The 26,969-nt window shown below is 40.1% G+C and overlaps 2 protein-coding genes across 2 annotated transcripts; one reads left to right on the top strand and one right to left on the bottom strand.

Moving 5' to 3' along the window:
- Window positions 1-673: 673 nt before the first annotated feature.
- On the top strand, window positions 674-12,412 carry LOC104288849 (transient receptor potential cation channel subfamily M member 6-like; the record flags this gene model as incomplete). The annotated part of the gene is made up of 5 exons (XM_009887721.1): window positions 674-774; window positions 7,247-7,381; window positions 7,904-7,957; window positions 10,361-10,501; window positions 12,269-12,412. Coding segments are annotated over 5 exons (575 nt in total), but the record flags the coding sequence as incomplete, so codon positions are not given.
- A 448-nt stretch (window positions 12,413-12,860) lies between these two features.
- LOC104288848 (transient receptor potential cation channel subfamily M member 6-like) lies at window positions 12,861-26,635 on the bottom strand. The gene is made up of 9 exons (XM_009887720.1): window positions 26,544-26,635; window positions 25,668-25,706; window positions 19,463-19,643; window positions 18,887-19,100; window positions 18,199-18,323; window positions 17,237-17,408; window positions 15,755-15,929; window positions 14,276-14,399; window positions 12,861-12,866 (listed from the first exon to the last, which is right to left on the bottom strand). Exons 1-9 carry the CDS (start codon window positions 26,633-26,635, stop codon window positions 12,861-12,863), a joined length of 1,128 nt encoding a protein of 375 aa, XP_009886022.1.
- Window positions 26,636-26,969: the final 334 nt, after the last annotated feature.

Here is a 26,969-nt window from a genome sequence, read left to right as displayed (position 1 = left end):
TTGTGTTTCCCCTTTTCTAGTCAGTGGGAACTTTACCAGTCTGCCACAACTTTTCAAATATGATGGAATAATGACAAATACTTGTTGCGTGAGTAATGACAGTTGTAGGAGTGATCACTAAAATTGAAATTACCTAATATGTTTCTATTTTTTTTTTACTTTATTTTAGTGTTTGTTTTCTAGTTTAAAACTAAGTAGATATAAACCATGTTGCGTTTTTACATTTCTTAAAGGCTAATGAAAAGGAAGTAGACTCATGTTATTATGTAGTACGTTGATGCCAGTTTCCCTGGAATGCCATTGCATTAAAAAGCAAAATGGTACATTTGCTGTCTGAAACAAAGGAAGATCATGTCTGGGCCTTTGCCATTGTTTGTGTTGAAATGTGTATGATTTAATCTACCACAGTCATTACCAAGGAGAAATAACTACAGACTTCTCTGCCTCACCTCAAATAGTATGCTTCTGCAATTCTAACAGATAACCATATTTGATACGGAGTCAGAAGATCAGCAGGACATTGATTTAGCAATTCTGACTGCACTCTTGAAAGGTACCTTTCTAAAAACATGACCTGTTTTCATCTAACATACAGTCCCATTGGCCTACCTTTTCAAAGCAAAGGAGTAACATCAGTGTGTGAAAACTGCTAGGTTCTTTGCTTGTTTCCTAGGTACAAATATGTCTGCTTCAGATCAGCTGGATTTGGCGTTGGCGTGGAACCGGCTGGATATCGCCAAGAAGCACATATTGGTTTATGGACAGCACTGGAAGGTACTGTTATCTTTTAATTTTCAGAGTGGCTTTATTATGATGACTAATTTTCCATTATTTGCATTTTCCAGGCTTTAATTAGGGAATAGTTTGTTGCTTATAGTCATTCTTCTGCAGTAATCATCTTTGATTTTGGAGAGGCAGTATTCTTACAATTGTGAAGTACTCAACTGCAGACTGTATCAGATGAAAAATCACACACATTTATTTCCCCAGAGAAGAGGTGATATCTAAAATTCCCTTAGTTTTCGCTGCTAGCTTTTGCAAATAGTTTCAGTGGTCCTTCTGGATATGTATTCCTCAAGCCTGTGTTGGCAATCATTGGTGGTCAAGCATATTTCATTGTAGACCAGCGTACTCTTTTCTCCAAAGCAGTGAACTCCAAAGGAGCGTTGCCTCTATTTTCGTAGCTCTAGACAGAAATAAAGAAATCACAGTCCTCTATGGCGTTACCAGGTAAAAAAAAAAGGTAGAATTAACTGTGGTAAAATGGCATCATGGCATTATTTCAGATATTGTTTCTTAGGAATAGGTGCAATCTAGGCAAGCCATGATTTAGATCGACATTAACTGGATGCATGTGAAAGAACGTACAGTAGCAATTGAATCACTCCTATAAATTGTGTTTTTCAAGTTTTCAGATGTAATCTGGTATTGAAGTATAACCAACCCTAAGAGTTTTTATGTACAAAATATGATTTTTGTAGATGATGAATTTTAAAGTGAATGTGCCTCAACACATGCTATTCCCATTTGTCATGAGAATAAATATTTTCTTCAAGAAATTATATCTGATACTCCCCAAAGTACTTTTTAAGTTTCCTCTTCCAGGAATTACAAGGTTGATTTTTCCAGTCCCAATTGCCTTTTCTTCTTTACAATGTAAATTTTGGAAAATTGACGTTGGGTATATTTTTGGGGGGGTGACTGTAACTGGTTGTTTGACACAATAGGAGAGCTGAATTTATTGATCAGCAGTCTGTTATTTTCTTGTGGTGTACAAGGCTGAATACATGGAGGACTATGTCTGAGATGTCTACAACTGGGAATCTGTGAATTAAAGGAATATTTTTTATTGTTGTTACGTCTTTGGGCTCAGTTCACTATCTGTGGAGATGATCACGTCATGTTCTTGCACAAAACCTGGTAAAATAAATGGTGTTGAGTGCCCACTGAAAGGCAAAGGACAAAATTACTGGCTTCATTTTCAGGATTTGAACAGTGTGTGAATAATAAGGGATGTGTCAAGCCTGGAACAATAAAGTTAGAACAAAACGTTGAATAGCTCCGTCATAAGAGAGCATCATTCACTCTGTGAACTGAATAAGACTAAGCCCTCTGGGGAAACATAGTATATGATTGAGCAACGAGTAATTGTGTCAATTCATGGTGATGAATTATCTGGTAACTTTTGAGTGTTTGACTGCATAATCTTAACAGTCTTTCTGTCCAACAGACCTTTGTTTTTATGGAATATGGAAAAGATTCGTGTATACACAATGATGTGTGCATATTTTTGCCTGTGCGTTTGGGTTTTTTTTTACAATACCCTGTTATCTTTTGACTCTCTGAAGCAAATGTATTTTTCCCAATGTCTTCTTTCATTGTTTTATAGCACGTACACTATTCTATTTGTGTTTGTTTAGTTTTTTGCATTCAACAACTCTGCTGTGAACTGTTGATAAGCTTTATTGAAGCACACCTATGTAAGATATTAAAGAAAGGGGGACACCATCTATCTTACTGCTTGAAGTTCTATACTGTTGGAGTAAAGAGAGAAGCATTATGCTTTTGCCATTTTTATCATTGAAGATACATGTTGGCAAGGCCTGTGAGTCTGCATCATTCCTTTGTGTTTACATGAGAATTGCGTCAGATGAAACTTGCTTTGACTGGTGAATTAGTATAAATGGTATAATAATAGAATCATAGAACCATAGAACAGAATCATAGAGTCATTAAGTTGGAAAAGACCTTTAAGATCATTGAGTCCAACTGTAAACGTAACACTGCCAAGTCTACCACTAGATCGTGTCCCTAAGTGGCACATCTATGTGTCTTATTAAATACCTTCAGGGATGGTCACTCAACCACTTCCCTGGGCAGACTGTTCCAATGCTTGATAAACCCTTCAGTGAAGAAATTTCTCCTAATATCTGATCTAAACCTCCCCTGATACAACTTGAGGCCAATTCCGCTCATCCTATCACTTGCTACTTGGGAGAAGAGACTAACACCCACTGTGTTACAACCTCCTTTCAGGCAGTTGTAGAGAGCAATAAGGTCTCTCCTCAGCCTTCTTTTCTCCAAGGAACAGAAGGCATCAAATGAAATTATCAGGTAGCAAACAGCCACTGAAATTTAATATTCTCAGCTTAACGTCTGTTTATTTAGTAAGATCTTTGACTCTGATTCCCACAGCATTTTCCTGGAGAAACTGCCTGCTCATGGCTTGGATGGGTGTATGCTTCAGTGGGTAAAAACTGGCAGGGTGGCCAGCCGCAAAGAGTGCTGGTGAATGAAGTTAAATCCAATTGGTGGCTGGTCCCAGCTGGTGCTCCCCAGGGCTCAGTATTGGGGCCAGTTCTGTTTAATATCTTTATCAATGACCTAGATGAGGGGATCAAGTGCACCTTCAGTAAATTTACAGATGGTACCAAGTTGGGTGGGAACGTTGTTCTGCTTGAGAGTAGGAAGGCTCTACAGAGGGATCTGGACAGGCTGGATCGATGGGCCGAGGCCAATGGTATGAGGTTCAACAAGGCCAAGTGCCGGGTCCTGTACTTGGGTCACAACAACCCCATGCAGCGCTATAGGCTTGGGTAAGAGCGGCTGGAAAGCTGCCCTGGTGGAGAAAGACAGGGTGTGTGTGTTGGGGGGGGTGTGTGTGTGTGTTTTCATTGACAGCCGGCTGAATATGAGCCAGCAGTGCGCCCAGGTGGCCAAGAAGGCCAATAGTATCCTGGCTTGTATCAGAAATAGTGTGCCCAGCAGGACCAGGGAAGTGATTGTCCCACTGTACTTGGCATTGGTGAGGCCACACCTCGAATACTGTGTTCAGTTTTTGGCCCCTCACTACAAGAAAGACATTGAGGTGCTGGAGTAGGTTCAGTGAAGGGCCACAAAGCTGGTGCAGGGTCTGGAGCACAAGTCTTGTGAGGAGCGAGTGAGGGAACTGGGGTTGTTCAGCCTCGAGAAAAGGAGGCTGAGGGGAGACCTTATTGCTCTCTGCAACTACCTGAAAGGAGGTTGTAGAGATGTGGGGCTCAGTCTCTTCTCACTAGTAACAAGTGATAGCATGAGAGGAAATGGCCTCACGTTTCACCAGGGGAGGTTTAGATTGGATATTAGGAAATATTTCTTCACAGAAAGGGTTATCAAGCATTGGAACATGCTGCTCAGGGAGGTGGTTGAGTCACCATCTCTGGAGGTATTTATGTAGAGGTATGTAGATGTGGTGCTTAGGGATACAGTTTAGTGGTGGACTTCGAAGTGCTAGATTAACAATTGGACTTGATGGTCTGAAAGGTCTTTTCCAACATAAATGATTCTATGATTCTATGTGTATGGGAGATAACGAGTAACATTTTCCTAGTACCCACCGCTTTGACACAGAAGGTTTTACAGAACTATTGCATAGTCCCCTGTCTTCACTCCTGGCTTTCCCAAGGTTCCTTTTCAGTTTTTCTATATTTCTGACAATCTTTTCTGCTCTTCCGTGTACTTTTTTCATGTTTTAAAGTCATCTTTTGGGATAGGCAGACCAGCATTGTATCCATTATTTATTCTGTATTGATCTAAGTATAAATACTAATAGTCTGTATGCCTTTTTTACTTGTTTCCAACTTAAACTTACATTCATGCTTTCAGAAGATCTGTCCACTGACATTTTTTCTGAGTTAGTTTCAAGACTGATATGCAGGTAGGGTTGTTTCTCAAATGTACATTATTTGATGTTTGCCAGTATTGAATTTCACCTGCTTTTTTTGCTGGTTATCCCATATTATGAGATTTTTTTGCACATCTTCCCAATTAATTCTATGATAATGAGTATTTTTGTATCACCAGCAAGTATTGTCAAGTCAGTATCCAATATGTGGGATTTTCTTGGTGTCTGACCACTATTAATAATCTTTTTCCCTACCATTTCATCAGTTATTAAAGAATTGGAGGACCTTTTGCTTTGTGACAGCTTAATTTGTTTAAAATTCCTTCAAGAAAGCCATCATCAAAAGCTTTTGTGGGGATACAAATGTACTGTGTCAGTCTGACAGCCTTATCTTCATTGGACCTGCCAAAATTCTGGTAGAGTTCTGATTTCATTCTGCAAAATAACTTGCTTCCTCTTACTCTACTTAGTTACCCATGTTGCTATTATTGCTGTTCCTTATTGTAGTTTCATTATGTTTATCCTTACAAAATTCTAACTGTATTGATATGCCATGCTTTGACAACTTGTACACTCCTGTGTCTTTTTTAACAATTGGCATATTTTCTACTGTCTTCCATTCTGCTTTTAGAGGAGCTGATTTCAGCTATACTTCAGTTCCCTGGGAACTCTTAGGTGAATACCACCTGCTCCTGACAATTTGCTACCACTTTGTGGATGACTTCTGTAATCTTTTCTACTGACACTTCAATTTGACACAGTTCCTCAGATTTGTCTGCCATAAAGAACAGCTTTGATGTAGGACCTTTCCTAACATGTTCTGTAGTGAGCAGTGAGGCAATGAATTAACTTGTCATTTCCGAAATAGCCTTATCTCCTTGCATGTTTCTTTTATACCTTGATCATCCTCTGGCCTTACAGATTGCCTGGCAGTCCCCTTACTCCTGCTCCTTGGCTTGTGATACGTTTGGAAAAGATCTATGTACCTGTTCATATCTATTTCAGTGTAATTGTTCAGCACCACTTTGAATGAAAAGTTATTCTCAAATAATGAGTATGTTCTCTCCTTCAAGTAAGATATAAAGAGCTCATAATAAACACGCCTTACATCTCTCACCGCTTCTCCAACAAGCACAAATTAAAAGACATGTATTCCTGAAAGTTTTTCTTTTGACTGTGCAGGAAAAGATCTTAAATAATGATATTTTCACCATGCATTGTAAAAAAAAACAAACCAAAAACCACCAGAAAATGCACGAGCACAATTTTAAAGTTTACTTTGGACTTAGTTACTTTATTAATTAAAGAGCAGTACCACTCCAACTGTCAGGGTCTGCGAGACCTGCAATTGTCAGGGTCTACAGTTTGTGCATGGTTATTGTGGTTGTGTGTTCAAATTTTGAATTAGCAGCAATTTTTAGGTGATTGTCCATGCAGTTTTAGTATTTTTCTGTCGATTTAAGTGTTTTAAGGAAACATGCACAATTATGCACAGATTATGGCCATTTCTTTTTAGAAATCTGGTCCCAGTATTTCCGAAGGTAAAGATTGTAACCAGCTGTAACTCTGTTTCTGCTTAAATGTCAGCTCAGTCTCAAATGGACTTTACAACAAAGAATGTCATTCTAGCAGTTACCGGGTGGCTGTCTAAACCTCTTTAGACACACTGCCAGCGCAAGGAATGACGGCTTGAGGAAATTCAATACAAGAATGTTCACTTAGAGATATTTCTGGAAGAAACACCAATAATTCAGGAACAGGGCTCAAGTTGCACATCTTTTCTTGTGTGACAATTCTGTAACATGTATTGGTCATCTTTTAGTATTACTTCTGCCAAACGTAAATATATACGTGGAAAGGACTAACTTCACGTGCCAAGTTATGACTAGCACCTGCCCCATTTGTGTGCCAGTGTCCTCTTTCTGCTCACGCCACTGAGTTTTCTGTGCGTACGTGTTCTGTAGAAATTCTTTATATGGATTTATATGAACCTCATATGCCCAACTCCTTTGCTATTCTGCATGTAGAAATCCTGCTGAGCTCTGTGCAAGTGCCACGAGTACAGTGCTTTCACTGTTTGGACACTGTTGTAGGTAGAGCTGTACTTCATCGTGTCTTTGGGAGAGTTTATCCTAATGCAGATTCTCTCTCATATTTGAAAAGAAGTCTGCTTTAAAGAACTTTAAGTTCTATGGAGAGATCTTGAAATACAGTACCTTGAAATGGATTTTGTCATATGTCAAAAAAGAAAGGCTTCCTTCCGCCCCCTGCATTATCATACATTAGCTTCTGAAGTGAATTAAAGAGAAGAGAATGTATTATCTGAGTCTGGTTGTAAAGTTAGATTTGTAGAAGTCTCTACAGATGCTGGGGTTTATGGAGACTCAGTTTCATTCCCCCTCTCTGTTGGATTTTTTACACAGATGCTTCCTCCAGCATGTTTTTCTTTCATACTGTGCACTTTAAATATAGGTAAAGACAAATCAGTGTGATAAAGAGATCCCTAGCTATTCAGGAATGTTTTATTTATTTCCAAAAGAAGACAATTTTCTAAGCTTTTCCTTTATCTCTGTCCTTTTGGAGGTTGGTGCCTTGGAACAGGCAATGCTGGATGCGTTAGTGATGGACCGTGTGGATTTTGTGAAGCTGTTAATAGAGCATGGAGTGAACATGCACCGTTTCCTTACTATATCTCGTTTGGAAGAACTGTACAATACAGTGAGTGTTTGAAATCCCAGTGCACAACTTTAGATAATGCCTAGAAAGAGTACTGTTTTGATAATTAGGCCGTACTTTTATGAAGGATTTTTGAAAAAAAAAAAAAAGGAAAAAAAAAAGAAAATTAACAGGGTTTGATAATTTTTGATTGTAATGTTAGATTTTTGGATTGGTGTCCCAGTTTTTTATTTTTGAGTCATTGACATGAATCAAACTGAGCAGTCACCTGAAGCTCACGAGAAATTTGTTCTGGTTTTGATCTGGTATGCAATACATGCTTATCTTGCTGAAAAATATTAGGTTGTTTAACAAAGTGATACCAACTTCTTTGTAGAATATGTCAATATTTAAGATAGTAGAGGTGTTGACGATTGGTGTTGAAATGTTTTTGAAGAGCTTTGTGGAGAGAGTTTGAATCACAGTAGCTTATCCCAAAGATCTTTTAGCTGCTTTCTTTTGCTGTATTTATTTTCTAATGTAGATTGACATGTTTGTTTACTGTCTTTTCTTTTCACACCACAGAAACAAGGACCATCAAATCTACTTTTGCATCACCTGGTTCGAGATGTGAAACAGGTAATAGACATGGGAAAGGCTGGGGAGCAAAAATGGTAGCTTAGAACTTCAGTGACCACTGCCACACTGCTATTAGGTAATACAGGGCAATTTTAGGAATAGAAGTGGTGGTTTCATTACTACACTCCTATATCTACTAAATGGTGTTATCTTCATCCCACTGGTCCCCCTAAGCAATTAACTAGCATACTACTACTGAATGGTCCCAAGGGTCCTATACCTTAATTTCAAAGCCATGGGGTTTGTGTAGATCAGACTCTCTTTCTCAAGTTACTAAAGTGACATTGTGAGGTGATTGTACAAAAGACTTGGTGAGTTAGTGCACTAATTATGCTGATGGCTTTAAGGTTTTACTTTTTTTTCCCCCCAAAGCTAAAAAAATCTTTCATTGCTGAGCAGTAACAAAAAGATGCTGTGACAAGATATATCATTTTAATGTGCTGCATTGCTTAGTAGAACAGAAGGTGGCAGTGGATGACTACTGCATGGAGCACTGGCTCCATTAGTAGTTTAGCGGCAACCTTGTTATAGCTACACCGTTAATTTATTTCGTGTTTCTGTTATCTGTTTTACCTCACAGTGCTGCTTAGCCGGGAAGGGATGAGCTATTCTTTCTACATCTAGTCTCTGCTGCAGGACATGCGTAGATCCCAAACTAGATTAATTGGGTAGTTCTTTCCAGGGTATGAATGATAAGATAAAATAGTAAGTCTGACTGTTTGCAGAGTTCTGTGGTCTCAAGTAGTGAGACTTCTGGTATGATTTTCTTATTGTGGGTGACTTTCATGTCAGTCCCACTGACGGTTCTGTAGAGAGGTGTAGGGTATTCTGGTCTCCACGGCAAGTTATTTTCTGAGTTTTTGCATACTGATGGACACGTTTGAGGTCTAATTTATGTGATAGATCTGGAAGATCTCAGTGTTGAAAATATATTGAGCTTTCCAGACTGAGAAATCTGTCTTTGCCACTGATACTGAAGTGGTTTCCTCCTTGATGTGACCCCTCTCCTAAAACCCATGTCCTTGTTACGTCTCAGGACGCTCTGGGAAAACACAGGGTGTGGTCTAAAGGGAAGCGTTTGGTCCTTGAAATGAAATAGTGGAATTTAGGTAGAAAATGGGTGCACAATTTCAAAACTTAACTGCACCGTTGGGTAAGCTAAACTTACTTGGCACCTGCAAACAGGTCTAAACGCTGAAAAGTCTTTTTCACCTGAGCTTCTGTAAGTGTGCATAAATGCTCTGTGAATAGGTTTTGCAGTTGCAGTCTTACTAAATACGGTGACACAGTAGCTAGGAGAGTCACCAGAGTGATGTGACCATGGGTTTCAGAGTATTTCCTCCATGAGTGTGACCAGCTTTGCTGCTGCTACATTTGAATGGAGATACACTGCAGTCTACAATGATGGCATAAAATGATCTTTTTAGTACAGAGAAGTATCTACAAGTATAGGTAGTCAGAAATACTTGCTGAAGTCTGAGTGACAGAGCTGGAAAGCTCCATCCTGTGAGATGTGTTTTTGCCCCAAAGTGCTCAGCATGTTGCTGCCTTCTGTTCCCCAGGGGTGGGTGGCCTCAGCTGGCTGTACTGAGACTTGCCACTAAAGTCTATTGAAAAAAACACCTCAGTCTAATGAAGAAAATGATTTTTTACAGTCTGAAAGGCATACAGCGTTAGGAATACAGAACGCCTCTGATCCTACCTATGCACAGGCCTGTTTTTCACTTCCAAGTATTGTGATTTAAGGTTTTACCAATATTTTTTTAAAATCTGCATGGAAGATAATCTGTTCTTCAGAGAATTTTTCTCAAACCATGTGTCATGGAAGGACAGTAGAGGTAAACTGGGAATCAGTGATGCTTTAAGCAGAAGTGGTGAGAGACTCAGAAGGTATGTGCAGCTGCTGTCCTAGTTATCCTGATGATATTGAGCCTCTACAAGAGATTACCAGTCTCCGGGAATTACTCTACAACATCAAATGCATGCTTCATCTAATTCTTCATTTTTAGTTAATGAAGTAGTTTAATGAGCAAATTGTACCATGCTAGTTTTCTCTTGTTATGAGAAGAAGATTATTATTAGTCTGGCTGGTGGTGATTAACCTGAAGAACCATTACCCTCACCGTTGAATGCAGCTGGTTTTGTGAACATTGCAATATGCATCCCTATGCAATGTGGGTGCAGTGGACTGTAGACATCATGCTTTTCAGGCTGAAAATGTGGATTTGCCTGTGTTCTCCCTCCTAGGGGAGTTTCATAAGCCTAATGAATGTGCACACTTTACTGACATATGTGGGAGCTCTCAGTTGCACCTTCTTCCAGCCTCATAGTAGTAGGGCTCTGACATGGTTCAATGTTGCATATAATAGTGTCATGAAAAGCTTGTGATATTCGGTGTTTCAGAATACCCTTTCCTTGGATTACAAGATATCACTGATTGATATTGGACTGGTGATAGAGTACCTTCTTGGTGGAGCTTATCGGAGCAGCTACACAAGGAAGCATTTCCGAATTCTCTACAATGATCTCTACAGAAAACACAAGGTAACTTCTGTGCAATGGCTACCACTAGTCACCAAGAAAATCCAAGATGTGACACCTGAAAATAGCCCAGATTGTCATTGTGGTTTGTCTGAAGAGCATCAGTTAAATGTATGCCATGCTTGTCTGTTTTATGAGTCTCTTTGCCAGCTGTGGAGAGGTTGCAAATAAAACAGACAAATCCCTCCCCAAACTACTTCTGGCCCCCCAGGACTACAGGTGATTGTTAAATTAACCACTGGTTCAGTAAATTTACCTTTGTGTCCGGTAGCAGGGTTGTGTTTTTTTCATCTGTCGTCCATTAACAAAGATCGACAAGGCTGTATCAACCACCGTTTTCCCGTTTGTGAAGCAGTTGAGTGTTTCTGCTCTTGCAGCTTGAACCACATCACAGAAATACTGAATTCAACAGGCATTGAACTGGACTTAAAGCATGTCAGCAAGGCATAGTGAAGAGAAACGTGGAGATCCCTAACCCAAGTTTTGAGCAAATATGTTTGTTTTATGAGCAAATATGTTATGTTTTAGAAGCAGCTCAGCGCTCGTGGTGCATCTTCCTGCCCAGACCAATGAGCTGTGGTTACCTGGCAGAGCTTTTTCTGTGGCGCACTGGTCATCACAGGGGAAGTCTCATGCTGGATGTGCCAGGCTGCACCCATGATGCGATGGCTATGTGTAGGCAGAGGGTTGTGCTTGGACACACATGCTGTTCTGCATCTTCTGGATGCTTAAGGTGTTTTGCTGTATGGCATACCACTGTTCCATGCCTGCACGTCAGTAGCATCACCTCTACAAACAAACAAATTGCCTCAGAACAACAGTGTCCAAACATACTATCACTTTCATTTCTCCCATTGCTTTCCAAAACCAGTAACTTGAAAACAGCCTAAACTTCTCAATAAATTAGCTGTATGTCATTCCCAGCATCACAGATGGAGTAGATTTACTGCATAAGGATTCTCCCTGGTTTTTGGAGTAGAACTGGACCTTGATTAAAGTACTTCTATATGTTAAAAAAAAAAAACCCTCTCATCCCCATGTGCTGCTTTAATGGCTGAAAGAAACTCAGGTTGATCAGGGAAAATCAAAGAAGACAAGAAGAAAATTAATTATTTCTTCTTATAGAAAATGAGAAGAAATAATGAAAACTGTTACTTGGAGTGAATAGAAGCACAGAGGCAGAGCTTTCTATGTGTCACTGGCTTAATACAATGCTTAAAAAGAGATCTCCAAGCAGTTGTAAAAGGGATGGGTGAAACCACACGATCATATAACTAGGTACTGCAGGGAAGACCGTTAGTGATTCAGCTGGTAACATTCTTCCCTCTCACTCAACACTGAACAAAATACCTAGGGATGCTAGACATGCCATCCTTTGGAGGAAGTGGTCAGCAAATAATTCAGAGAACTTTTGTCTTTTAAAGCATTTCTGGCACTTTTTGTACGGGTAGGTACTCAGAAGAGCTTCCAGGTTGGGTGATTCCAATCTGGTCCAAGCCCTGTTGTTGTAATTGGTGGATGCTGTTGGGGAAATCAGTATTTTGAATTCAGACATTCAGAAAAATATGTATTTTTTTAAATCAGATGTGAAGCAGGCTATTTTTCCTTTGATGGTATGAACTCCAGTGGTAGTTATAGTGATTGCTGACTCACTAGGCTGTGAATAACATCAGTTTCTACAGGCACCATTGCAATCAGAGATAAGTACAGACAAACTTCATCTCTAATTTGCATTTCTCTCCTTGTGTTTTATGGTATCTTTGGATCTAGAGAGTGCTTTCCAGCTTTCCACAGAGCCTGTCTCATTCTCTTCATCAGAGTAATCAGGCGGGTAGCAAAATGGGATCGGCTGAAAGTACTTTGCATTCTCAGTTCTTCAGAACAGCACAGCCTTACAAATGCAAGGTAATATAATTGCTTATTCTAGACTTTGCCTAGGACATATTAAGCTGCTAATCATTTTAGAGACATGTGTTGGTCAGGCTGTTTGTTATTGTAATTCTTCTTAAATTCCCATGGAAGCAACATTTTACTGCTCACTGTTCATGAAGTAACAGTCTTGCAATTTTAATGTTGAAATCAAACTCAGATGCCTCCTGTGATACTTTTTAGCTTCTATCATTTTGTTGCTAAGGGCTTTTGTTCACTGAAATGTAGTATCACCAAATTTCTGAACATCAAGTATGGGTGAAAACTTTTCTTATTTGGAAGCAACAGTAGGAATTCTCTGATTTTCCTGATATTTTTCTCATGATTGCTACACTGTCTGCTAAGAAGAGATACAGTTCTGATATCTGGAAATTGATGACAGAGTATTTTCTTTCAAAGAAAGAATGATAAAAAAGCAGGGACTGCCACATACTTATATCTGACAGACAAAACATAAAGTAGAACAAATTTAAATGGCTTTATTAGAATTAGTCTGAGCCAAAATGAATACATTATAGCACTGAGACAACCTCACTTATACCAGTAGGACTTTTCTTTCCTGTTAATGGATCTCGAGAGACCTTGACAGGCTTGAGAGGTGGGCCCATGCAAACCTCAAGAAGTTCAGCAAGGCCAAGTGCAAGGTCTTGGAACTGGGTCAGGGCAATCCCAAGCACAAATACAGGCTGGGCAGAAAATGGATTGAGAGCAGCCCTGAGGAGAATGACTTGGGGGTGTTGGTTGATGAGAAGCTCAACATGAGCCAGCAATGTGTGATCGCAGCCCATAAAGCCAACTGTATCCTGGGCTGCATCAAGAGAAGCGTGGCCAGCAGGCTGAGGGAGGTGATCCTGCCCCTCGACTCTGCTCTCGTGAGACCCCACCTGGAGTACTGTACCCAGCTCTGGGGCCCTCAGTATAAGAAAGACCTGTTGGAGCGACTCCAGAGGAGGGCCACGAAGATGATGAGAGGGCCGGACCACCTTCCCTGTAAGGACAGGCTGAGAGAGCTGTGATTGTTTAGCCTGGAGAAGAGAAGGCTCTGGGGAGATCTTATAGCCCCTTCCAGTACTTAAAGGGAGCCTGCAGGAAAGGTGGGGAGGGGACTCTTTATCAGGGAGTGAAGTGATGGGATGAGGGGTAACGCTTTTAAACTGAAAGAGGGTAGATTTAGATTAGATATTGGGAAGAAATTCTTAACTGCAAGGGTGGTGAGACACTGGAACATGTTGCGAGAGAAGTTGCAGCTGTGCCATCCCTGGAGGTGTTCAAGGCCAGGCTGGATGGGGCTTTGAGCAACCTGGTCTGGTGGGAGGTGCCCCTGCCCATGGCAGGGGAGTTGGACCTAGATGATGTTTAAGGTCACTTCCAACCCCAACCATTCTCTGATTCTCTGACTCTACTCGCAAAAGAGCACTTGAGCCACTAAACATGCCAGCACATTTCGAAAGTACGTTTCAATACACAGAGACAGAGACAAGTTCTAGGCACAATTCTGTTATGAGTAGAAGAATGGATGGAAACATTTCTAAATCACAAATAAGACACTAGTAGAGAAGAAAAAAAGTAGGAATTACTTTATCTTTCCTGTGAAAACAAAGATGTCTGGGCTTTTTCTAAGATCAGAATGTCTGTCATTTCATAAGCAACCACTGAAACTTGAGAAGTTAACTAAACAGCATCTGTGGAGCTACCCAATATATAAATTAGTACAGACACACAGACATCTTTGTGTTACCTTTATATTCGAGATACAACTGCTGTGCCCACACCAACCCACCACAGAAAGAGCAAAAAGGATAACAGCAAATGAAGATGTCTTGAACTCAGAGCGTGAACACCACTCACAGACTCTCTGTGCTCCATGCATTCCATCAAAACATGAAATAGATGATTGGACTGTTTCTGTCCCAAGCTAAATGTGTTTTGAATCATCATCAAGACCTCGTCCTTCACTTGAGGGCGCAGCTCCCTGAAAAACAGATAAACAAGCAAGAATAACTATATTTTTAGCTACTTCCTACCAGCCTAAATGATACCTCAGCAAAAGTCAAAACTCGTGCTAAGCAGAGACCTATGAGAAATCTCTTTTGTTTCTACTTCTCTGCTGACTAATTCCTGCCTTCTTTCAACTAAACAAAGCAAAGGCATCATGTAATGTAAATTATTATTCACGCAGGCATTAGCTCTGACCATACAGACATACCATTGGAAATAGGATAAATGAAAAGAATAACAATTTTCAAAGGATTGTCTGTGAATACAGAGCTAAAATCACTACAAGTTTAGCAAACTTTTTCTTTCTTTCAATAATCATATAGAGATAAAATTAAATTCTGCATTATTTGTTCATTAGGATTCATACTTCTCCCATCTTTTTTCCCCTCATTTATCTTTCTGTTGATCTTTCCATCCATATTTTCCTGCTCTTTTGAAATGGCAGGACCAGTTTTTTTTAAAGATAAATTATGGGAGAAAAAGCAAGTGAAGAAAAAATTTCTCAATACAACACACTAGGGAAAAATACCACACCCCCAAAAGAATATTTAGAAAATATAATAAATAAACAATTAGGGTATAAATTTTGTTAAATTTCTTGCAGTTTTGAATAGAATAAACCCAGGCCACATTTTTTAAATTTGCTTTTTTTTTTATTCAAAAAGCCCCTTTGACGTTGAAAAACTTTCACAAAAATATTAGTTTGCTACACAAATACATATATATTTATTTCCAATTTGGATGTAAAATTTTCATCAAGGCAGGTTTAATAAGTCTGCAGCTGAGGTTGCACTGGAGGTGACATAAAGAGTTACAATCAGATGAGGATGACAAATCTGGGTTACCACTGGGTAAGCCAAAGCCAAGGAACCTTAGTCCTCCTCCTACCCCAGCTTGAGGCTCTTACAGCAACTAAGCCCAGCCCTAGATTCAAAAGGATTGTGCAACCCAAATCCAAGCCCACTTACAGAATACTGATGGCAGGAGAAAGGACTGATTTAATACCCAAGCAGGCACTCTGGAGTCACCCAGCAGTGTCCATTGTCAAAGGTGAGAAACATTATAGTAACTCAAAATAGTTAGATGCTGTTTCTTTTTCCTCTTGAAAAAAGCCTTAGTAAATTTGGCAGAATAATTCTTTCAGCACTAGTTTGAGGCAGGGAAGGAAGAAGCTATGCTCTCACTTTACAGAAGTAAAAGCCAGCAAAGGACCATGGTGGGGTCATTACTAGAAGCATTAGCAATTATCTCAGTGGTTTTGAGACAGGCATTTTCAGGTCCCTCCCAATACAACAGACCAAGCAGGAGGAGCATTATGCCACTACTCACCCCATGTCACCTGTGTGTTTGTGGGTAAAAGCCAGGATATCTGCAGCTCTGCCAGTGCCCTCATAGACCACCACGGGGACAGCTGGGCTGGCCCTCACGTACTCCCACACCATTAGGATCACATTGGGGCCTCCTTCCACCACCAACCCAACTATGGGTACGCCTTGGCCCATTCCTGTTTCAAAACACACCTAACCAGTTACAAACAGGTCTCAGTCACACAAAAAAAAAATCAGAACAACTGGTAAATAAATACTCATGAAGGAATCTCATACATGGTTCTATGGAGAGGAAATCATGCCTTCACCATCTCAAATTTGACTTACACTTTTGAAGACTTCCACGGAACTTCTGCAACCAGATCAAAAAGACCATGAAAACCTCCTGATAAAATTGTAAGGGGCCCTAGCCTCGGAAAGAAGAAACATCCTTCAGAATATCCCTCTGCCTTTTACAATAGGTCTCACATGCAATGACATTGACGGCATTTGGAATGTCGTAAATACCCATTTGTTCACCTACACACATAGAAAAGTAATCAGGCACTTCTTAATAGACTTTCTCAAGTTTTACAGCAGTAGGGTGTTTTTTTTAACAATCAGAAATGCATTTCAAATAAGACACAATAGAAATAGAAAAACAACAGAAAGTCAGACTTGCAAAAACTCATAGTAAGAAAAGATGTAAGAGGCTGACTAAGAAGCTCTAAATATGAACACATTAAAAACTGGGTAAGTTTCTAAGTTTGTAAATTCTATAATGTGAGCTGATAAAGGAAACAGGGATTTAACATCATAACTCTGCTAATGTATTTTTAACATACATCAAGATTTAAATCACTAGGTAAGAGTGAACTTCCACAAATAATTTACACAATCTACTGCATAAAAGAAATACTTGTCTATGTGTTAAATATTTCATTCATGATTTCTATACCATAACTCAGTTACTGTACAGGCAAACAATAAAAGTTACAAAATCTGACAAATAAGCATTGGCTGAAGGTATTCCTTTCACAACCAGTCTTTGTTTGTGTACCTGAGGAGGTCACAGGCTTGCAATAGAGAAGAGTGACAAAGATAAAACTAATGAACGGGGGAAGAAGGATTCAGATTCCACTGAATGTGACAATTTTTCCACCTAGCAAAATTCTGGGAAACTATCTAGCTCTAATACAGAGATCACGCAAAACTGCAAAGTGAACAAATGCTCAATACTTACTAAATAATCTGAGTCATTTATATGTTTCTACAACTGAGAAACCAAAATGTAAGTTAGCCCAAATGCATAACACTGTATAAAAATGCTGTCCTCTTCAATTTCCTGATATTCAGAGTTCAAGACACCTGCAATTAATAACTTTTAACCTCAGCGAAATCTATGGCAAATGAAGATGTGCAACACAGAAAGGGAAAAGTCAAGTACCTCCACAACTTTTAGGATAGGTTTCTCCATCATAAAGCTGACCACAGCAGTACTCACTTGTGTGTATTTTTTGAAGTGATATGTACTTCTCCAAATTCCTCCTGAGCATCATTTCATTCCCATACTTGCCTACTGTCCCATCATCTGCCATTAGAAAATGAGAATGCATGCTGTTGAGGGTACTTAGCTTGCTGAGTGGATTACCAAGAGTCTGGTACAGGCAAACTACCTAAAAAAAAAAAAATCAAAATAAAAGATCTTCAAAGAAACCAACAAAATATCACCATTTAGGTTGCTTTGTTTGTACGTATTTCTTTATCATGTTGTGATTTCCTGAAAGCCTGCATCACGTTTTTTGCTGCTCTACTTAAACATGGGTTTTCATTTGATTCTTAACAGCAACAAAACCACAATTAATATCACAGAAAGCATTTCTGATTAGGCCTGCAGTCCTTAGGCAGAGTAACTGCCTGCCTTTCTTTGCAACAGTTGAAACACAATGGCATGTTTTTCCTGGGTGTATTCCCATTAAAAATATGTGAGTTATCATTTATCAGGAATGATTTCACCTTACTTGTCAAGTGTTTATAGACAGTTATGTAGATTGCGCCCTCACATTGGCACTCACATGAACTTCTAGTTTATGAATAAAAAACATGCATATTAATAGCCTATTTGTGTATACCATTAACCTGATTGCTCATCCTGAATCACATGAATATAGAAATACATCATTTGCAACCACAAGTGAATTGCCTAATTAATTACAAAATTTCAAAAAGAAATGGCAATTTCCTGTAAGAAGAGAAATATTTCAGAGCTATTCATCTACATATAAAAAGCAAAATACAGTGCCTCAACATGCCACGGAATTCTACTGCTGAGCAAAATCTAAGCCTCTATTACCGAGAAAAAATATCAAACCAGTGAAATGAAGCAAACAGCAAATAAAGTTTGCAAGAAAGCGGTAACATCCCCTGAACATGAAGCCTTTTATAATTAAAACACGTCCAACTCACATCTTTTCCAATGAGATCCCTCTGGTTCTCAATGATACCCCATGGAGGAATCCCAACAGCACAGATCTTTCTCAGGTGTGGTGAGGCACAGCCTTTCAGCGCATCCCCCACATGCCTGGACACTCCTAAACAATTAAATCATCATTTTTCTTCTGCATTCAGAGACCTGCTACAGAACACTAATGAAAGGGTTTCCCACAATTTAATTTATTCTATGGTTATGTTTTGACCAGAAGCAAACCATACCACCCCACTTGTATGTTTGATGTGCACTGCAGGAATTGTAAGACTTAGATGTAATGTACCAATGGTTCAAACTCAACACATATTTGTAATTAATAATACTCACAGATGTTGCTAATGGTGATTTCTACCCCCATAAATCTTGATCATTTATATAAATGCACAGGACAGTTCTCCTGTAAAGTCAGTTTATCTTATTAAATGCAGAATACTCTGCTCTTTAATACAAAAAAAACCATTAAAAATATTCAGAATGCCTGTCAACAGCAGAGAAACATGACATCACTGTTTGAATTGTGCACTCTTCCTTAAAAAAAGCTTCATTTTGGGCTAAAATATCACAAATTATCAAACAATTTCTTTATATTTTCCCTAAATGTATATGCTCGAATGCAGAAAAAGAACATCAGAGGAAGACTGAAACAAAGGAAAATAATTACACTACCGCTGTTGATGCCTTCTGTAATTATCCATGCTCCTGTAGTCTCAGCAGCCTTCACCAATCCTTTGCTGAAAACCTGCTTGACCTTTGAGGGAAGCTTGAAATTTTGAATGCCTCCATGAACAGAGATCACTAGCTTTGGCAACTCCATCTGCCATTCTTTAACCATGAGGTGCAACAGCTGATCCAAATTGCTATCATAAGAGAGTCTAATATACTGGAAAAAATAATAATGGGTAAAATAAACATCCTTTACATACTCCAAGAGAAGAAACCACAACATCTTGCAAAGTTCTCAGCATTAATGTATTAAAGATTTTGTGCAGGATTAGAACTTTCACAATACCGCTAACATCACAGCATAAAAATACATCAGTGAGCAATACAGACAGCAAGACAGATTATGCTTAATCGCAGTGAAGTTTGACATGAAAATATCATACACACATTCTAACCTGACTTACTTTTAGATTCCCCTGCTCTCTTAAGACAATCTGATATTCCCCCAAAACCACTTTTTGTCTTTCTTATGCTGAAATTATAAAAAGAAGTCAGACATATAAGCCCATCATCTATTACCTTAGCGTGGTAAGTGTGATCTCCATCTTGAAAATTGATTGTACCAAATGCATCCGTTGGACTCATCTTTGTGTGTTTTTGCACAGACCATTCTCCATCATCTCTTTGTGGGGCAGCTGGATAAACAGGCCAGCTATAGTCTACTCCTGGGTGATCTCCAATCAGTCGTCCACAGCAACATCTCACATTAAAGAAAAAGAAATTATTTTATATCAAACAGACTTGCATGCAACTCTAGGATCTTCATCAGAATAGCCCAAATAGCTTTTCTGCAAAGAAGGATAGCGTAGCTTGCTGACAAGGTATATAATAAAAATTAACTCAGTGGCAAAAATCTCAACAATGGCAAAATGACATTCAATTTAATCATAAACATGTGTTGTTGGATACAGAATTTGTTCTCTGCCAGAGGAACACTAGTAACAGTTGGGGGGTTGGACAGGTTGATCTTCAAAGGTCCTTTCCAACTCAAACCATGACATGACTCTGTTTGACTCTGTAACAGTTTGAGAGTCCCATATGGCAATTCTGATCTGAGCAATGCAGCTCAGATTTACTGATCTCGTATGTGAGATTTCAGAGGAATATCTTAGGCCACCAAAGTTTGCTACGGTTATTACCACAGGTTATTATAGGTACAAAAGAAAGACCAAGAGCTATCATCATTAATCAGGAGGAGAGGAGCAACCTTCAGTCTAGAGAGAACTTCAGAGTGACCTTTATACTAACCCTTGGATGCCAGCAAAGTGAATATACAAGATAAACCGACTGAAGTGCAGTGTTAAGGGAAATCTAGCAGAAGCTCAGTTAGCATTAAAGGTTTGCAACTGGGTGAATAACCCAGATTCCAAATTCAATCAGTATTACTGTCATACAGGCTTCAACAGGCTCCGGTCTCCTCTATGGGATTAACTTCAGTGTAATTTATACTGATATCTGACAGTCCAGTTTTCCTTTAGACATTTCAGAAGTTAATATACCCTGGGAAATGGAGATAAATTCTTCCCTTTTAGTCTTTTAAGACACCAAACAGCCTCCAACAGCCCAAACTCAATGACAAAAACAAACCCCCGAAAAACCCTAAGCAAATTAAGGAAGTGAACTGCTTTAGAAAGGCACTTTTTGATACCCAGAAACCATGAAATTATATTTGCACTCCAGTTTTTCAGCACAGGCAAATTACATTTGATTGATTCAATGCTCTGCAAAAGCAGACTGGAGAAGGAAGCCGCCCACACTCTTGGGGAATTAATAACTCAATTAAACAATCTTATTCAGTGGATAATTAAAGAGTTGTAGAAGCCTCGCACTGCAGAAAAGGCTTGAGCACTACTGTCACATGTATGATAACAGTTAGCTAGAATTCAGAAGGCAATAGGGACTACCAAAAATGCCCAAATATTTGTCAAGCTAATTCAACATGGATTAGCTAACATAGACCACCTACACCTTTTCCCTAGCTGTAACAAATAGTAGGATACCACAGAAATCTAGTGACTTGCCAGAAAGAAGTCAGGCACATGCTCACAACTGAGTCCTGGAAAAATGAAGAGGAAATTATCTAGTTGGGGGGAAAAAAGACTCACAGAGGGGTTTTTATTGCCAAGTTACTCTAACCAGAAGTATTGCCTGGTCAGGCTCATGAACAAAAAGTATCCAAGCCGCAACTTGGAGAATAAGCCAGTCACACTAAGTCACTGACAGATATGCAATTAAATGACTATTTCAGAAGGCTGTGAGGGATCAACACAGATGGAAGATCATTGCTGACAATGTGTTCTCAAATAACATGTGGACTCAGAATCCACACTCAGAGGTGCTACAGAGACACATCTAAACTGAAAGTGTTTCAGAGCAATGTAGCTGCAAAGCAGATAGCACAAGGGAAGCAGTTTTGAATACAATCTGCCGGCAAAGAGCATGAGACTAGTTTAAGACTCTCCCTGCATACCTCAAAGAAAGGACCAGAAGAAAGAGACACTTTGGTGCTATTATTGGTCTTCAGAGGACAAACTTCTCTACAGCTGAGCTAGTAGCCTCCTTGCTCCCTTTTTTTCTACTTGCTTCTGGGGCGACTCCAGGCTAAGAGAACAGCACATGTCAGGAAAAATTTGATCTTTAGATGAAAGAGGAGAAAAAACATAGATATCCTGTTGTTCTTTGGTCCTGAAAATACCTTGTGGTCACTGTACTGCTCCTAGAATGTTCTCACAATAACAAGGCCTTTCATCCAGGAGTCAGATTCTGAGAGACAGAGAACCAATAACGATCCCAACTAAATACTACATTACCTTACATTACTCACTGAGATACCTCATTACACCATCTGGCTCAGCAAATACCAGTCCTTGGAAGGACAGAACTGAAAAGCAATCAGGCTCATCATCAGTGGGTTACCTTTTCTAAATCTGAATTAATTTTCAGCCCATCAAAAAATGAGCGCTGAATGACTATATCTCTCATTACTCTTCCTTACACAGTCACATCAGCAGCCCCTCCTAGAGCAGTAATAGCGAGAGCAACCTGCCTTTTCAAAGCTGAGATCCTACAGAAAGGAATGAACCCTATGACAAGACAAATCAGGGCAGTAACCTTGAAACTGAGAGGTCCAATGAACACTGAACTATTTTAGTAATTAGCATTATTTGCACTACATACTTAACTTATATGTAAATGTACCCAGAGGCAAGATGCACTCAGAACACCTCAGTTACGCTGAACAGGCAGTGGAGCAACTGCCCATGGATCCAATACACAGGTGTGAAGGGTACATGCAGCTGCAAGAGGTATGAACTCAAAAGGACTGGTATTTCCCAAATTGCTCATGCTCTGCTCCAACCTGGCACACTCGCTTTCTAGCCATCTAGCAGGAAGGGACAAGGTACCTAGCTACCCAGGAGGTCAAGAGCCAAGACTAAGAGACTCTCAGGAAAAGAAAGCAGAACATTTCATACAGCTGTGTGGGGTTTTTTTCTGTAAAGTTTTGTGCTGTGGGCATAGTGACAAGGCTCAAGGAGGAGAGGAGCTACCAGCTGGGGATGATGGCTAAGTCAGGATGTCCCTGGGACCTGCCTGGCTGCACTCCAAGGTGCTGAGGGAGGTGGCTGATGTCCTTGTATAGTTGTTCTTTATCAGCTCTCAAAGGTCATGGAGATCAGGGAGGTACCCAATGATTGGAGAAAGGCAAATTTCACACTTGACTTCAAAAAAGGGCAGACTCTGCCTGGAGGCTGGTATCCAGTGGGGTCCTGCAGGGTCTGTGCAGGCCTCTCCTGTTCCAACACCTCCAACAACAACCTGGAGGAAGGGATGGAGAGCACGTGCAGCCCTGGGGAGGAGGCAATTCTGTGGCATGGCCCTGGGTGCTGGTAGGAAGCAAGCCAAGTCAGGACCACCCATGTGCACAGGCAGCAATGAGGGCCAGCGGTGCCTGGGGTGGTGTGAGCAGGACATGGCCTGAGAGCCAGGGGAAAGCAGGGACTGTCCCCTCTGCTTGGTGCTTGTCAGTCCCTGTCTGGGTGTTGTCCCCAGTTTGGGTCCCCAACACAGAAGAGACACCAGCAAACTGGAGGGACTTCAGGGGAGAGTGACCATCCTGTTGACAGATGGTGGGTGCGGAGCCCTTGCCCTCTGAGAAGAGGCTGTGGGACCGGGGATGGTTCAGCTGTGAGGAGCAATGGCTTTGGAGGCACTCAACAGCATCCCTGGCACTGATGGGAGGGGATAGAGGAGAAGCAGTTGGGGCCTCCACAGCGGCGAGTAGGAGGAGGGCAAGAGGCAGAGACACGAGCTGAAACATGAGAGGGTCAGGCTGGAGATAAGGAGAAGCCTCTTCCCCAGGAGGACAGCTGAGTGGTGGAGCTGGGGCCTTGGGAAGGTGGGCTCTCTCCGGCCTTGGGGGTTTTATGCCCCAACTGGATAAAGCCCTGAGCAGCCCGGTCTGACCCCCAACTGAGGCTGCTCTGGGCAGGGGCTGGGACTGGAGACCTCCCCAGGTCCCTGACAGCCTGAGTTGTCCTGTGGTCCTGTGAATATATCACATGCATTGATTCAAAGCATCTTTGCAATGACTTTACTTTCTTTGCCTTGAAGGCTAACTAAGCTACTAGTGAAGCAAGGAGCAATGTCAGCAACAGAAAAGCAGACTCCTGGAAAAGTCACACTTAGAGCAACAAGGGGAAACCTGGAGGGTCAACAACGCGGCAAAAGTAACTGCAGTGGCCAGATTACAAAATCCGGTGCCCTCGTAGGCAGTGCTTTGAAGACTGTGTTCAAGAAATATGCCTAAAAGGTCAGACATAGAGACAATTTGTGAGAACAACTCAGATGTGTAAGGATCCAGAAGTTTAGCACCACGTTGCTGAATATTCATGGAGTGAGATAGGTCTAGGTGCTGTCTGGGACATGTTTGTGAGCAATGTACTGAAGAGTAGGTAGAGGCCATTTCAACACACCAGGGGAGCATGGGCAAAGGTGCTAGTAAGTTACTCAAATTTGATTAGCAACTACTAATGGAGTTACTCTACTTAGCATTAGCAAATAGTTGCATAACCCACTCATAAACTGTTTGCAAACCTTGGAAGTTCTCCGCAAGTAAGAAACCATTAACAGATTTAATTTGCCTGCGATATTAGCTAAAATTATAGTAGGCATCACGTACATTCACATCACTTTTCAACTGTTGTGGAAAATTACACATCTCAGGAGGCCCAAAACCTGTTTCATTGCTTATCTAATAAATGCAATATAATCAGTTGTAACACTCGTGAAAATTATTTCCCCTTGTTAGGAACAGAAAAATTCTCCTAGAAGAAAGCTCTGTTTACGCCTTAAGAGATACAAGAAGACAAGAACAGTTAACATTGAGGAAATGTACATGCGAGGTAATGGCTGACTGAAGTGAACATCAGACACCCATACACATTTCACATATGTATAGAAACTGACAAAAAGGATTCATATCACGAAAATGCTTAACAAAAAGTGAAAGAAACAACTACAAGATAAAAAACCCACAAAGGTACAGGATGTCTTTACAGAGAAAGGTGAAAGAAAAAAGCAAACCCACCCTGTGGGGTGCACATTTCCAGTGTCTCTTCCTCCCTCTCCCACTGTAGTATTGACATTCATGCAGCTAACCTGTGATGAGGAGGCTAATTCGGTGGAAAGCTAATCTTGGTTTGGTTTTCCATGCCCCCGGGTTAACTTTCATACCAGTGAACTTCCCAGACCAAGTAACAACATGGTCACTCTGCAGGGTGAAGGGGAAGGACTGCAGAACTGCTGTAGTCTTGATTTAGATGGGATTAAATCACCACATTTTGAAGCACAAGTTAACTTCATCTTAGATACCCACCTGGGTATCTGCAGGTTAGCAGGAAGCATTAAAATCCTCCCTGCATTTATACTTCCAGAAAACCTGCAAAAATCTTTGAGTCTCTATTCTTCTGCTCTAAAGCAAAATAAACACCCAACCATTCCCTCAGAGGGAGTTGTCCCTTTCTGAACTGATGATGCACAGATCATTTGCCTTATTTACAAAGCCAACACCATTCTGCATATCGGCCCTTTACAGTGATCTGATTTCAAGGAGGAACATATTTGCTTTTTGGAAAATGTGACTCTTGTTTCACATAAATCTTAGAAGCAAAATAAAATGTGAAACACATTGAAAAAGCAAATAATCATGTCCATGCAGGTGACAGGATTAGTTAGCACCAGTTTACTAGTCGTTAGTTATAGGAAACATTGTTTTCTGTTGCTTCAGAAACCAAAAACCAATGCCAAGGAACATTAAAATTTCTGTTCCAACAACTGGTAATTTATTATCATAAACATACAGTATGGAAACCCATTTTTGGGAACACCAGCAGAACAACAAATGTTGGATTGAAAACAACTAATTAATACAAGCCACAAAATACTAGCTCTCTAAAAAACCCACATGAGTTAAAAGCACCAAAGTGATGTGATTTTTGTTGCTTGCCTTCTCAAAAGCAGGAACTTAGAATGCCCACTGCAGAGAAGAAAAAATCTTATTTTACCCAGATTTATGCTAAAGATTCTCCAGCACACCCTCAGAAATGCTGCTCTAACAATATAAGAGGAAGGTTATTTTTGTTGTCATTACTTCCTTGACTAGCAAAGCCTACCACTAATTTTACGTCATTATAAAAACCATAGATACATATTTATGCACTCCTACCTGATTAAATTCTGGCACACCTGACATCCTGCAGGACACCTGTGATAAAAGATGGATAATTAGTACATGCTCGTATGAAAGAAAACATCTGTAATGTTACTCATAAAGTATCAATTCACTTGTGAAAAAATTATCATCAACAGCATTAAAGGCTGTGTTCTTACGTCCTCACCCCTGGAAGATGTACTGGGTAACTTCAATGGTTCATTTGGCATTTTACATCTCAGGCTGTATGTCAAATCTGCATTTCATAGATGAGTTATCTATCTTATCTGCTCTACGCTATCTATATGTTCAAAACAATATGATCAAAACTACAAGTTTACATCTTCAGAACATGATCTCACTAAGTTTATTTAAGCAAAACCATCCACTACAGACACAATCTGGAATGCGAAATTATGTTTACTTTCTCAGGTCCTAAAACACAGGTTGAGGATTTGATCTTTTCCTCACTCTTTTCACACTCTACACCAGCCTGAGCAGAAACCTTTCTCAGAAGACTGTGATCAGCAGTGGGCATTGCTCTGAGGAAGGGAGAAAATGGTGGTACAGGATTAAGAATTCCTGTTCAGCAGTAACTCCATGTAACTCAGTCTCTCAGTTGGATGCCATACCACAGTTTTGGTTATCGGACTGAGAGCAACACACCTAAGAAGCCTACGAAGGTTAATGGCCAATTTCTAATTCAAACAAACACCCTCATTTAAAACATACTGGTGGTAGTACCTATGAGAACCCATAAACACCAGCAATCACCAACTGGGGCATTGCAAAACTGCAAAGAACTTCATCCAAGCTACATGCAACACCCATAAAAATTTCTTCTGATTCTTTCCAAATGTAACAGAAAGAAAGTGAAATTCATTGCTGTACCTGTGAGGATCTTTTGAATTGGGAATGATGTGTGCACATTCTCTTTTACTGAAGACCAATTCGATCCAAGATTTGGGGGCCTGGAAAGACATTTCAAATGTAATTGTATTCCTGAACTTCAGAACATAATGCCAACAATTGCACTATAACGTCTACACAGCTTATACGCATAACACATAACTCAAAATGATTCCCATAATGTTAGATGAAATCAAACACTACAAGCTGAAGGTACAGCTCTGAACAGTCCCAGCTCTTCATCCCCAGGCTTTGCACAGCTCCACAGAAAGATCAGTATTAAAATTTACTCCCACCCCTCAGTAATAAACATGAAAATTATTTAGAGGATCTGTCAAACACACATACAATAGAGGAACTGGTAAGGATGAATCAGAACTGCTTAAAGGACTGGACTTCCCTCCTGCC

Source organism: Charadrius vociferus, unplaced genomic scaffold (genome assembly GCF_000708025.1).
Source record: "Charadrius vociferus isolate BGI_N301 unplaced genomic scaffold, ASM70802v2 scaffold286, whole genome shotgun sequence".
NCBI classification, from domain to species: domain Eukaryota; kingdom Metazoa; phylum Chordata; class Aves; order Charadriiformes; family Charadriidae; genus Charadrius; species Charadrius vociferus.
The sequence above is the reverse complement of the archived record's forward strand: the minus strand, read 5'-3'. Positions and strand labels throughout refer to the sequence as shown.

Coding starts and splice junctions, on each gene's coding strand:
- LOC104288848 (XM_009887720.1), bottom strand. CDS start 26,635: ATGTCTTTCCAGGCCCCCAAATCTTGGATCGAATTGGTCTTCAGTAAA. Junction 19,101..19,462: donor ATCACACTTACCACGCTAAG/GTAATAGATGAT, acceptor TATTTTTTCCAG/TATATTAGACTCTCTTATGA. Junction 15,930..17,236: donor ACTTCAAAAAATACACACAA/GTGAGTACTGCT, acceptor GTTTTGAAACAG/GAATGGGCCAAGGCGTACCC.